This window comes from Lissotriton helveticus, chromosome 1_1 (assembly GCF_964261635.1).
Source record: "Lissotriton helveticus chromosome 1_1, aLisHel1.1, whole genome shotgun sequence".
Classification (NCBI taxonomy): domain Eukaryota; kingdom Metazoa; phylum Chordata; class Amphibia; order Caudata; family Salamandridae; genus Lissotriton; species Lissotriton helveticus.
Window position 1 is genome coordinate 1,339,262,394 of NC_136057.1, and position 12,974 is coordinate 1,339,275,367.

At 40.2% G+C, this 12,974-nt stretch overlaps 1 protein-coding gene across 1 annotated transcript in view; it reads right to left on the bottom strand.

Moving 5' to 3' along the window:
* LOC144823810 (ultra-long-chain fatty acid omega-hydroxylase-like) overlaps nt 1-12,974 on the bottom strand; it is a 225,999-nt gene that overhangs the window by 181,101 nt on the left and 31,924 nt on the right. Inside the window, exon 4 of the mRNA XM_078682666.1 lies at nt 3,225-3,328. Within this exon, the coding sequence (XP_078538792.1) occupies nt 3,225-3,328 (104 nt within the window). The remainder of the gene's footprint in view (nt 1-3,224; nt 3,329-12,974) is intronic.

Here is a 12,974-nt window from a genome sequence, read left to right on the forward strand (position 1 = left end):
ATTACCAATTATTTAGATAAATATTTGCCCTGCCGATTAGTTACTGAAGCAATTAAGCAACTTGGTGCTAAGATTACTATAACTGAAATAGAGACAGCCATTCAAGCACTACCTTCAGGTAAGGCCACGGGAGAAGACTGTTTGCCCGTAGAACTATATAAAATTTGCGAGAAAGAACTTGCACCGCTTTTACATTTGGTGATAGACTCTGTAGGTCAAACAGGAAGTGCTCCTATATCTTGGAGAACTGCAAAAATAATATTCTTCCTGAAAAAAGGCAAACCACCAGAGGATCGAGGGTCATATAGGCCCATCTCATTAATAAATACTGATGCCAAGGTCTTTGCCAAAATTTTGGCTAATCGCCTTGCCCCTATCATGCCAGATTTAGTAAATTGCCAACAACATGGGTTTGTGGTGGGGAGAGACACCACTACTCATATTAATACTGCTGTGACTGCATTCGATGTAGCTTCGACTACTCTCACCCCACTCGGAATGGTTATGCTGGACGCGGAGAAAGCGTTCGACCGAGTGGGGTGGGAGTATCTATGGGCGGCGTTGAGAGCATTCGGCATACAGGGACGATATCTCAGATGGGTTCGATCTTTGTATGAACTACCAATGGCAATAGTTAGCTATGCGGGATCCAACTCAGCTAATTTTGCAGTTAAAAGGGGGACAAGGCAAGGGTGTCCTTTATCACCCCTGCTTTTCGCTCTAGCACTGGAGCCATTTTTAATTGCATTGTCTGCTCAAGATAATATAATACCAATACAGCATGGGGGCAAGTGTTTGAAAATTACCGCTTTTGCGGACGATATAGCTATATTTACCACAGATTTAGTTTTGGCACTCCCTGAGATAATTAAAGAAGCTAGTAAATTTGGCGAGATATCAGGGTACAAACTAAATGTTAATAAAACCCAAGTAATTGCTACTCACAAACCTGTCCAACCGATATTGGGACTCTGCACTAACGCTACCTATTTGGGAGTTAAGCTTGCAGCAGAAACAGAAAAAATTGTAGCTTTGAACTATGACCCTTACTTAAGCAAATAACTACATCTTTAAAAAACTGGCACAAGATACCTTTGAGTCTGGTAGGATGTATAAATTTAATAAAGATGAAGATTGTACCAAAATTGTTGTACCTATTTAGATCTATCCCTCTACAACTCAATAACATATATATTAAAAAAATAGAGAGTATATGTAGCAGCTATATTTGGAGTTATAAAAAAGCTCGTAGATCAATGGCATGTTTGAAACTCCCAATTGAAAAAGGGGGTTTAAACTTCCCGGATTTTAAAATATATTTTTTGGCAACTTTTTTTCAACGTATACGCAGCTTAATAACCAACGATGCTCCCTTATTTTTCCATCAATTTATGTTGGGACAAGATAGTAATCAGTTCTTGTACCGTGTGCATGACCCCAACTATTTCAAGAGAGTCAAGTTTAAGACCGCGAGACATATTAAAAGAATTTGGGACCAAATAATGATCTTTGGCAAGATACCTTTCTTTAATGCAGAGTTGCAGATTTGGGGAAATCCCGGGCTACCAGGTCTTTTTCCCGATGGTGCAGCAGCCTTGTGGCTGGAGCATGGTATATGTACACTAGGTGACTTATTTGGCCCGGATGGTTTTTTGAGTTTTAATGCACTAAAATTAATCTACAAAATTAGAGATACTATGTATTTTAAATACATACAGATGAAAGACTTTTTGGTTAATAAAATGAAAATTGAGAAAATAGAAGACTCGGATACTTTAAAACATCTCTACTCCAAACATACTAAATCATTTATTAGCAAGAGCTATGCTTACTTATGTAGCCACAAGCAAGGAGACTGTGAAAACCTGGCCGAAAAATGGACTAATCGACTAGGTGTGAATATCAACCATAGCCAGATCGCACGCTCGCTTAAACAAATAAACCTAGTTGTCCAATCCTCAAGCTTAAGGCTTCAACTATATAGAACAGTGACTCAAATATATTATACTCCACAAAGAATTGCTAGTTGGACCTCTGGAAATGTTCTTAGCGAGCGAACTAAATGTCCCAAATGCAACCTAGAAGCCGCTGGTATAGAACACATGCTTTATCAATGCCCGGCACTCATAGCTTTTTGGAAAGAATTAACCGTGGCTCTAAACAGTAGACAAATTGTATTTCCAACACTTTCGGCACATCTAGTATTGCTAGATATACAAGATACAAATTACAAACATAAAGACTTGATTACTATTGCTATTGCTTGTGCTAGGTTGGTTATTGTATGGACTTGGATCTTTAAGGAACCACCCAAAATCATGGACTGGTGGAATCTTATTAATGAAATACACACGATGGAACTTTCGTTGGCCAAACTAAGGGGTACTAAGTCATTGAAAGCGAGGCAAAAAATTTGGGATACTTTTATTTGATCTATATGTACCGGCAGCAACTAAAATGATTTATTTTTTGGGGAATATACACTGTTATCCTCTGTATTTATTCAACAATTTATTTAATGGTCAAATTCTCTGTTTGGATATTTTTGCCTCTGAAATTTGTACGTAATGTGATGTTGTCTTCTTTTTCCTGCAATAAAAAGATTTAAAAAAAAAAAACAACTGGTGTGACCTATATACATGTTAAGCATAGAATAATATAACCATAAGTAATATGCACATTTGTTCACCATACCTAAAGAATAGCTAAATACTTATAAACATAGTTATTACACATATTTATACAAAGAAATGCACATATCTAGATACGCACATTTACTCAAATGAAATGCGTTCATACACAGGTATATGCTGTACATTTGTGTTGGAATATAGCTTGACTAGTCTTCTGAAGATAAGATAGTTATCTGTGGATTTTATCCTTGGGGGTAATGAGTTCCAGAGAAAGATGTGCCACCTATGTTTTTTTCTTGTATGGTGAGATTTTGAGGTGAGGTGCCAATCTGGAGCAGAGGTTTCTTTGTTAAATGTATTTGGTGATGAAAAGCAGCCCTATTCTATTTATTGCTTTGTGGATGATTCAAAGCAGCTTGAATGTGGATCTTCTGTTCACAGAAAGCGCTGTGACGCCAGAAGTACACAAATATACATCCACAATTTAAATTGTCTAGATACAACTCTCTTCTGCCTGACTGAAATTATACATTGTCAACTCCATTTCCTTGCTGTGATGTAGACATGTGAGAAATATCAGTGAACACTCACAGACTCTGGTTGTAGGATGTACCATCTAACCACTTCAGTTCCTCCCAGATGCGCTGCAGGCCAATCCAAAACTCCTTCCTGCAGGCCAGTTTATGAGCAGACACCTGAAAAAGAAGAAAGGGACAGATTTTCAAGTATACTCTGCATTTGAGTCTTATCCATGCATATTTTAGTAACATAATATAACAAACCTGTGAATGCTCAAATTGTCAATAATCAATGGGTTGGCATGGGGGAGACTGGAGAGAGACATGGAGGAGCATATGAGATAAAAGGAGAGATGGAGTGAGGAAATGGCGAAGGTGCAAAATGAATATAAAGAAGTCGAACAATCAGGCAGTGACTGAGGGCATGGTGGGAAGTGAGTGAAGGACGAGAGACTGGGGGTCTGGTCTGTGTCAGGGGGTGGATGAGTTATGGTTGGAGTGGAATGGTTGGATGAAAGAAAGGGTGCAAGTGAGTGGAGGCAGGGAAGACTTGGGAGGTAGCGCAGAGGAGGGATCATCCACCAAGCTGAAAAAATGAATGAGGTTATGTGAGGAGAAGAGAAGAGTAGCAGAAGAGGGAAGGCTTGGATGGACCAAAGGCTACAGTGGAGATAATGAGCATTAAAGATGGAGGAAAGGTACCAATTTCTGGATGAGGCCGGACTCCTGGCTTATTCTGTACCAAACGTGGGAGTGAGAAATGCTGAGTGGGAATGAGGGGAGGGAAATATTGTACAATCTATCCCTGCACCCAACTGAATCAGCCTTGTACATTTGGCTTTTTCGATATTGAGATAGGAAAGGTTTTGAGCAAGATGAATGAAGTAGGACTACAACATACTATTGAATATCTGAATTACAATCTCCTACAGAGAGACACCACTATTCTATTGTTGAACGTTAGTGGCTCACCAATGTCTGAATCCCCAAAAACACACAGACAAATCTGGATGTTACATTGTAATTAATAGAAGAAATCACAATTTTCTGACTTGGCTGGGATCAACCTAGCAAGTAAACAACACTCCACTGATAACTCACAGATCAAGCATACAATATGATGTACGCCAAAGATCTTGAACAAAGAAGGGGATCACAAAAGGGTTCTCTTCTGAAGGATAGAGGCCCCACCTAGACAGCCACCTTGTCTAGGGATATCTGTTTATGGGGTGTGTAGGTTGATGGTTGGGTTTTTCCGTTTTTCTTTCAAAAGGCGTTTCCATGGATGCTTCCTCACGCGTCTTATATACACTTGCTCACAGGTTCCACTCCCTTCTCGCACAGATGTATATTTTGAGCAGCTACGGTATTCAAAAAGGGCAACGGGGAGTGGCTGTTTCAGGTAATCTTAATCTTATGTAACCAGCCTCCTGGGCATGTGCAGGACCACATGGGAGATTCCAAGTGTCTCAGATCACAAGCAGAGCTCTGCCTTCAAAACACTAACTTCTACACATAGTGTTGGGACACTCACACTACATTGCGAGGCCACCTTGTGGCACATAGAGTTGCAACAAAAACTGCATTTCCATTTTATCGAAAATAGCATTTGGTTAATACTTGCTGGATTTAAATGCCATTATTAATCGCTGTCGTTTTTTTTCTCTAGACAATATGTATAAAGTGCATGTGAAATGTATACACATTTTAATTTGAAACCAAGCTTTGGATAATGGTTCTAAGTCAGGTTACAGACTGGGCTAGAGTACGACAAAATGGTAGAGTACTCTATCTGCACACTTGTAACAGTTGGAGAGGCGTGAACGGAACTTCAGCCATTTTAAAGAAGATCTGAAGAACAGGTTTGTCTGCATTCCTGTGTGGTTTACTTTTATTTTCTCTCTTGGCACAGCTTTAAGCCTAGCAGCACCATTCAATTCTAGAGAGTAAACAGCCTATGTGTTTTTGGGGTGGAGTTAATCACACTACTCTTACAATCTTTCCTTAGATACCTTAGATACAGTGCACGCGGCGCAGTGGCATCACTTACCAGATAGCAATTACCTGTGAAAAACCTTGTGTAATCTCCTCAATAAATAATTAGTCACAGCTGTAGAAAATGAATGAGGTCTACCAGATGAAAGGGAATATAAAAGGTGCAGCTTTGGTTCAAAGTGTGACTTTGTGGAAGGGAAAATTGTAATTATAATTATATAGAGCTTAATACCCCTGACGAAGCCTTGAAACACTTTTCGGCATGAAGAACATTACTTCGGAACCCAATGTGGATTAGTATAAGTTGTTAATTGGAATGGTGGACATGTGAATCTGTTAGTTGGCTTGAATAGGATAAAGGAGATATAGAGGAGGGAAGAGTCTAGAAAGGGTTTTTTGGGAGATCATAGTAGGAAAATGAGGTTTGGGATGAGTCAGCGAGTGGAGGTAGAGGATATATTGAAAGAGGTGTAGGATGAGACAAAGAGTAGTGACTTGGAGAGAGTTGATCTTTTTTAGCTACAGTGGAAGTTAAGTAACACAAATATAGATATATAACTACATAAAAAGGTATGCATGTTTATGGAAAATAATAAACAGATATGATATTGTATTATATAAAATCCCATATGTACATGCACAGATAAATATTTAGAAACTCAGGCTTTGAAGTGTTGCTGTACACAAGCTAATTTATTTATGTTATTAATATTTTTGGGTACATTTATATTCGTTTTCGTTTTCATTTATTTATATTAATCTATTTTATATGTTTCCCAAATATTTCAAGTGAAGCTTTTGTAGATAGAATAGTTATGATCAGAATTACACATTGTGATAAATAAAATAAACAAAATAAAACAGAGACCATAAGCATAAAATTAAATAACTTATATGTAGAATATGCAGTGAGCTATATAAATGCTAAGGATAAAATAACGCACATTACAGAGGTAATCATTAAACCCTCGGACAAGGGAGGAAACATAGGGCCCGATGTAGGTAAATCTCATTTACCGACTCTAGAATACCGAATTTTACCGATTCGGTATTCTAGATTCGGTAAATGAGATGTAGGAAATAATTTGGTAATTTTTACCGAATCGGTATGATTCGGTAATTACCCAGAGGCCCATAGGAATCAATGTCAATTGTCAATGTCAATTACCGAATCGGTAAATACCGATTCGGTAAAATTACCGAATTGTCAAGGGGGACAGGGTGTCACTTTGACACCCTGTTGCACCCCTGATTCTGGCTTGTGTGCCATGTGACACACATACATGCCCTTAGGGCATGTATGTGTGCCACATGGCACAGGTGTACATGCACACATGTGCATGAACACAGGAATTCGTTATTTACCACAAAATAGTATTTCATGGTAAATAACGAATTCTTAAGGGCCTGTGGCACTGTTTTCAGTGCCACCTACATCTAGATTTACCGATTCGGTAAATTTACCGATTCGGTATTTTACCAAATCGGTAAATTTACCGAATCGGTAAAATTTGGGCCCCGTACATCTCAAAAACCAAATACCGGTCGGTAACGGCCGAAATCAGCCGTTACCGACTGGTATTTGGTGTCCTACATCGGGCCCTAAGTCCTTTGGCCCAAAGATGATTATTTAAAGGAAGCCCACAAACAATTATCTGACAAAACATGCTATAAAGAAACTAACAACAAAGAGTATAAGGCAGCTATAGAGACACTCAGGAAGCATCTTCAACAATGCAAACGGGATGGCATGATTTCAAAAGATGAATTTAACTTTTTATGGAGTGAATTTCCAACAATACCCTCCATATATTTTGTTTCCAAGATACACAAAGACACTAGTCCAATTCCGGGTCGACCAATAATATCGGCCATAAACAGTGTTGGAGAACACTTATCACAATATGTTGATTATTATTTACAAGACCTGGTTAAAGATCTGCCAACTTATGTTAAGGAAACGGGTGATTTTGTAAACAAAATCAAAAATATCCAATAGGAAGCCAACATGAGACTGATAACTTTGGATATAGAATCACTGTATACATGCATTGACCATGATGTGGGGCTTAAGGCGATCAAACACTTCTTGATCAACAAAGCAGCGGAGTAATATGAACATAACAAAATCATAGCCAAAAGCATTGAATGGTGCCTTAACAATAATTACTTTATGTTTGGAATGCAGATGTACAAACAACAGCGAGGTGTAGCGATGGGGTCCTGCTTCTCCCCCAGCTATGCATGTTTGATGGTTGGCTGGTGGGAGGAGCAGACCCTAAGGAGGGAACATCAAGAACAGTATAACATGCATACCTATATTTTGCACTTACTTCCACTTTGCTGGCCCCTGCTCCCCGAGTCCCGATCCGGCACGGCTGAGTGCCGCTTGAACCGGCGGGCTGACGGGGTAGCGGGCGCCATCTTGGATCGGGGCACAGAGGCTGCCCAGGTCAGCGCTGCAGTCCTCGCGCTCCTCCCCTATTTAAAGACCTCCCCATGCGCACCCACGACCATCATTCCTATTCTTAAAAAGTCTGGTGCTGACCCCTCCTCACTTCCAAACTATCGCCCCATTTCCCTCTTACCTTTTTTAGGAAAAATACTGAAACGCCATGTTACCAAAGTGCTCAGTGCCTTTGTTGAAGAGAATGGCTGTTTAGCACCCTGTCAGGCCGGCTTCCGCTCCGGGCACTCCACGGAGTCCATAGTCCTCTCTGTTATGGACACTCTCAGAGAGGGCTCGGACGCTAGCCAACCCCAGGCTCTGGTTCTCCTTGATTTATCCGCCGCCTTCGACACGGTTGACCATTCCATCCTTCTCTCCCGTGTCAGGGCAGCTGGCATCGGGGGAACCGCCCTGGTTTGGCTCTCGTCCTTCCTGAGGGACCGTACCCAGGCCGTCCACATGGCTGATTTCTCTGCTTCACCTTGTAAGGTTCGGTGTGGGGTTCCCCAAGGGTCTTCTCTGTCCCCTCTGTTGTTTAATTTGTACATCTCCCCCCTCATTTTTGCACTACAGCAGATGGAGGTCACGATTTACAACTACGCTGATGATCTCCAGCTCATTTTTAATTTATCTCCCTCCCCAGAGTCCATTCACAATTTTCAATCTGTTATAATTTTCATCAGGGACTGGATGAACTACAACCACCTGAAACTCAATCCTGATAAAACCGAGTTGGTCTTGACAGGTGGTTGCTCCAGTCCCTGGAATTCTCTGTTTTGGCCCCCCTCCTTGGGCATCCCCCTTCCCCCTCTCCTTCTGTCAAGACTCTAGGGATAAAATTAAATGCTCACCTCACCTTGCACTCCCAGATTAGTTCAGTTGTTTCTTCCTGTTTTCTTACCCTCCGCACTATTCGTAAGATTTCCCGTTTTTTTTCTTTTTCCGCCCTCAAACTTATTTTTTCGGCCATGGTAATTTCTCGCCTTGACTATGGCAATGTTCTTTACACTGGTGTCCCCGCATACAAACTTCGGCGACTTCAGCTGGTTCAAAACCAGGCCGCCCGACTTGTCTACAACCTTCCCAAGTCCCACCATGTCACCCCCTCCTCAAAGCTTTGCACTGGCTGCCCATCCAGGAGCGCGCCCTTTTTAAAATGGCCTGTATCACCTTCCAGTCCCGGGCAGGGACGGCCCCGTCCTTCATTACCTCTGCAATCACGCCCTACCTCCCCAGTAGAGAGCTGCGCTCCTCCTCGCATTCACTCTTGGCTGTCCCCCGCTTCAGGAAAAAGAAGTCGGGAGGCGTGAAATTTTCCACTCTGGCTCCTGTCTTTTGGAACACTCTTCCCCTTTCCCTCAGGTCCGCCCCTCATTACCTGGAGTTTCGAAAAGCACTAAAACGCTTCTCTTCACCCAAGCTTTCCCACACTAACAGCCTACCTTTTCCCCTGCTCTCTGATCCGCATCCTCAGCACCAAGAAACCGCCTGGTAGTCGTGCGCTTTAAAAATATTTTAATTTCAATTTCAATTTCATGTCAGGCTTTGGTTGAGATTCATTGATGATGTTTTTATTGTGTGGCATGGTAATGATGACAGTGCTAAAGATTTTATTACTGATCTTAACAACAATCAGGTAAACCTTAAGTTCACCTCACACATCAGTGATAAGGAGGTTGAGTTTTTGGATGTGAGAATATATGTGGAAAATGAAACAATAAAGACTACTCTCCACAGAAAAGCCACAGCGGGAAATTCCACGCTCCATGCGACTAGTGCCCACCCCAAACACTTAATCGAAAGCATACCTTACAGTGAGCTTTTAAGAATTAAACGAATATGCAGTACAGTTAAGCAACAGGAAATCTGCATTAGGGAAGCACTAGAGAGATTCTGCAGGAGAGGCTACACTACATCCACACTTAACAAACCACTCAGTACAGTTAATACCAGGTCAAGAGAATCATTATTAGATCCTCCATCTGCCACCAGTGAGCCCTCCATTGTAAACAATGAGGAAGAAGAAGAAAACAACACACCTAGACTCATCCTTACGTTTAATAAACAGCATCGTCAAATTCGATCGATCATCAATCAGAATTGGACGATAGTTTTGACAGATGCAGTCATGGCTCCTGAAGTGCCTAGCACTCCGACTATAACATACCGTAGAGGAATTTCAATGAGATCCCAGGTAGTGCGAAGTAACCCAGAAACCACAAAAACCAGTAAAGCCACGTGGCTAAGACCTCGTGAAGGTTTCTACAAATGCACATCATGTAGGGCTTGCAAATTTGGCATTACAACTACCAAATACAAAACTCCTTTTAGCCCACATGAATCCAAAATCCAAGGATATTTCAACTGCAAAACTGAGTATGCTGTATACGTCCTGACATGCACCTGCGGCCTCAAATATGTAGGCAGTACAAAATTACAGGTGCATGTCAGAATTCTCCAACACCTCCGGGCTATAGTTAACAACGATACGGCATACCCAGTAGCCAGACACTTTAAAGCTGTGCATGGCAATGACCTTAAATGCTTGCAATACTTTGTAATTGCAGCCGTCGCTGAGTATTCTCGAGGAGGCACCCGTGAGAAAGCATTAAGGCAACTAGAGTCCAAATTCATTTTGGAACTGGACAGTAAATATCCCAAAGGACTTAACAATACGGAGGATCTACACAATTTTCTCTAAATTAGTCAAGCGTGCTAGATAATCTACATCCATTTCATTTATAGATTCACACCACTGAGATCGTATTTCCCCCATCCCTATGAATTTGTTTTTTAATATATACATTGACTTTTTAATGCATATATTTTTTACAAAATATACCATTCCCCTTTACCTTGCACATATACTTTATAGCACTTTAGCATAACCACTTTGCACTATTTTCAAAACTTGTATGGCAGCTATTATCTCTGAAACACCATGTCTGGCTCTGGCATAGTTATTTGCACATTATATGTTTGCACATTGCTAGTTTGCACATACACTAAGATATCTATCCCTAATATAATCTTTCTGGAACCTTTTACACCACAAAAATTTATTCCGAAATGCAGCTAAATTAATTATGAGTACTGTATTTAATTTATATTTATATATTAATGATTTTTATAAAAATAGGTATTTGTACATATTATTTATATATTTATATATTTATTTGTGAAATGATTTTATATCATTTGAAATACCATATTCTAGGGTACCTGCCACTTATAGAATATTCAGTACCTCATTTTGCATTTAAGCATGTGAATTTTTGTTAACTTAGTGGTGTTTAACAAATAATAGAAAATACATATGTATGTATTTTATCAATGTATGGACAACAATTCAAACATGTGAAAACATACCAAGAGATAATCGCATTAATGCCAATAGTGTTTCTTTCATGTTTATTAATCACATGACCGGGGTGTAAGCATCACGAAAAAAACAGGGCATAAAAATAGTAAGCGACTGCGTTTCCGCCAGTGAACAAGAATACTGAGGTATTCGAAACGCCTCTGACCTACAGCTTAAATAAATCAAGACCTGCTTTGAACCACAACAATTGGTGTCCGTTTCCCGTTTTCTCAAAGCATTGCCGGCTGGAGTGCGCGAGAGTGTCGGGGAAACTACTGCTTGGATATTTATATATATATATATATATATATATATATATATATATATATGTATCATAAGATATATATATGCATATATATATTTGTTAAGCAGAACTATAATAGTATCTATATTTTTTCAAACCATAACTAGTATATTCATTTATACAAAGAAATGCACATATCTAAATACATAAATGTAATCAAATTATACATGTTTACATACACAATCATATGCTTTACATTTCTGTTTGAGTGTTGTGATCATGTAGGGAAGAGCCAACACTTCAGTAGTCTTCTAAAGATGGATATCCATGGATCTTATGTTTGGGGGCAATGAACTCCACAGTTTAACTGCTTGGTCAGAGAAAGATGTACTTCCCATGGTTTCTTTCTTGTATGCTGGGGTTCTGAGGCGGGGCACCAATCTGGAGTGGACGTTCCTTTGTTGTATGTATTTGGGGATTTTATTTCTGATGAAAAGTGGACCTGTTTCATGTATTGCTTTGTGGGTGATACAAAGCAGCTTGAAGGTGCATCTTCTGGCAACCAGTAACCAATATAGGGTTCTCAAAATAGGGATAGGGGGGCTCATGGCTCTACATGTAGGAGTAGTCTGGCAACAGTTGCAGTGTTTTCTTAGTTCTTAAAGGTGATTCATGATAGAGGTCATTGATATAATTTAAGTTTGGCCAGTACAAGAGAGATAGTGGCATAGACTTTGTGTGGAAATCCTAAGTGGGAGGAGATGGGTTGCAGAGTTTTCTTAGTTATGAAGCTTGATCTTCCTAACTTTTCCACTTGGGCATTCATCGATAGCTCGGTCTCTATAGTAATTTCAAGGTTTCTTACTTCCTTGGATACTTTAGGAGGTGGTCCCAGAACATCAGACCAGGCGCAAAGTGGTGCTTCATTTTTCCAATTGCCACATCTGAGTATTTCAGTTTTGGACACATTCAATTTGAGATAGCTCCATGTTATCCACTGATCAGCGACCTAGAGGCAACTGAAAATTTTGAGTTCACAATGTCTTTGGGCTTTCCAGTTTAAGAAGTGTTTGTGTGTTGTCTGCGTAGTTATAGCTGAAATTCATTGATCATTGCAGGTAATAATTGCCTGTAGATGTTGAAAAGCATGAGTGAGATGATAGAACCTTGAGGGACACCTGCTTTTATGATGTAGGCTTTGAATGAGAAAGGAGGAGTATGTCTAACATTTGTTCTGTTTTGAAGAAAGGATGTGATCCAGTCGAGAGCAGTCCCCTCTATGCTGGCTTTGCTGAGTCTTTGGATTAGAGTGTCATGATCAACTGTGTCGAAGGCAGCTAAAAGGTCCAATAGAAGTAGTGCAATGCCTTCATTGCGGTTTACTGTTTTTTTTAGGTCACACCAGATGACGACTAGGGCAGATTTTGTGCCTCTTCCTGGACGGAAACCGGTTTGGAATTCAGAAAGTAGGGAGTTAGCTCATCTGGATGAATGCTGCTCTTTCTATTAGTTTGCCAAGGAATGGTCAATTTGTGATAGGTCTGTAGTAGTTTGGGTCTTGATAGTCCAAGTTTGTTTTCTTTAATAATGGGCGTATGTATGCCATTTTAAAATCTTCTGAAAATACCCCTGTTAAAGAATTATTAATCAGACCGGTGTGGCAGCAGACGTAGTTAAAAGGATGTTCTTGAAGATTTGGGGAGGAAAAGGGTCAGAAGGGCATCCACCTGGCCTGCTGCTTTGACAAGATCCATAAATTCAGTTTGTCAAAGCT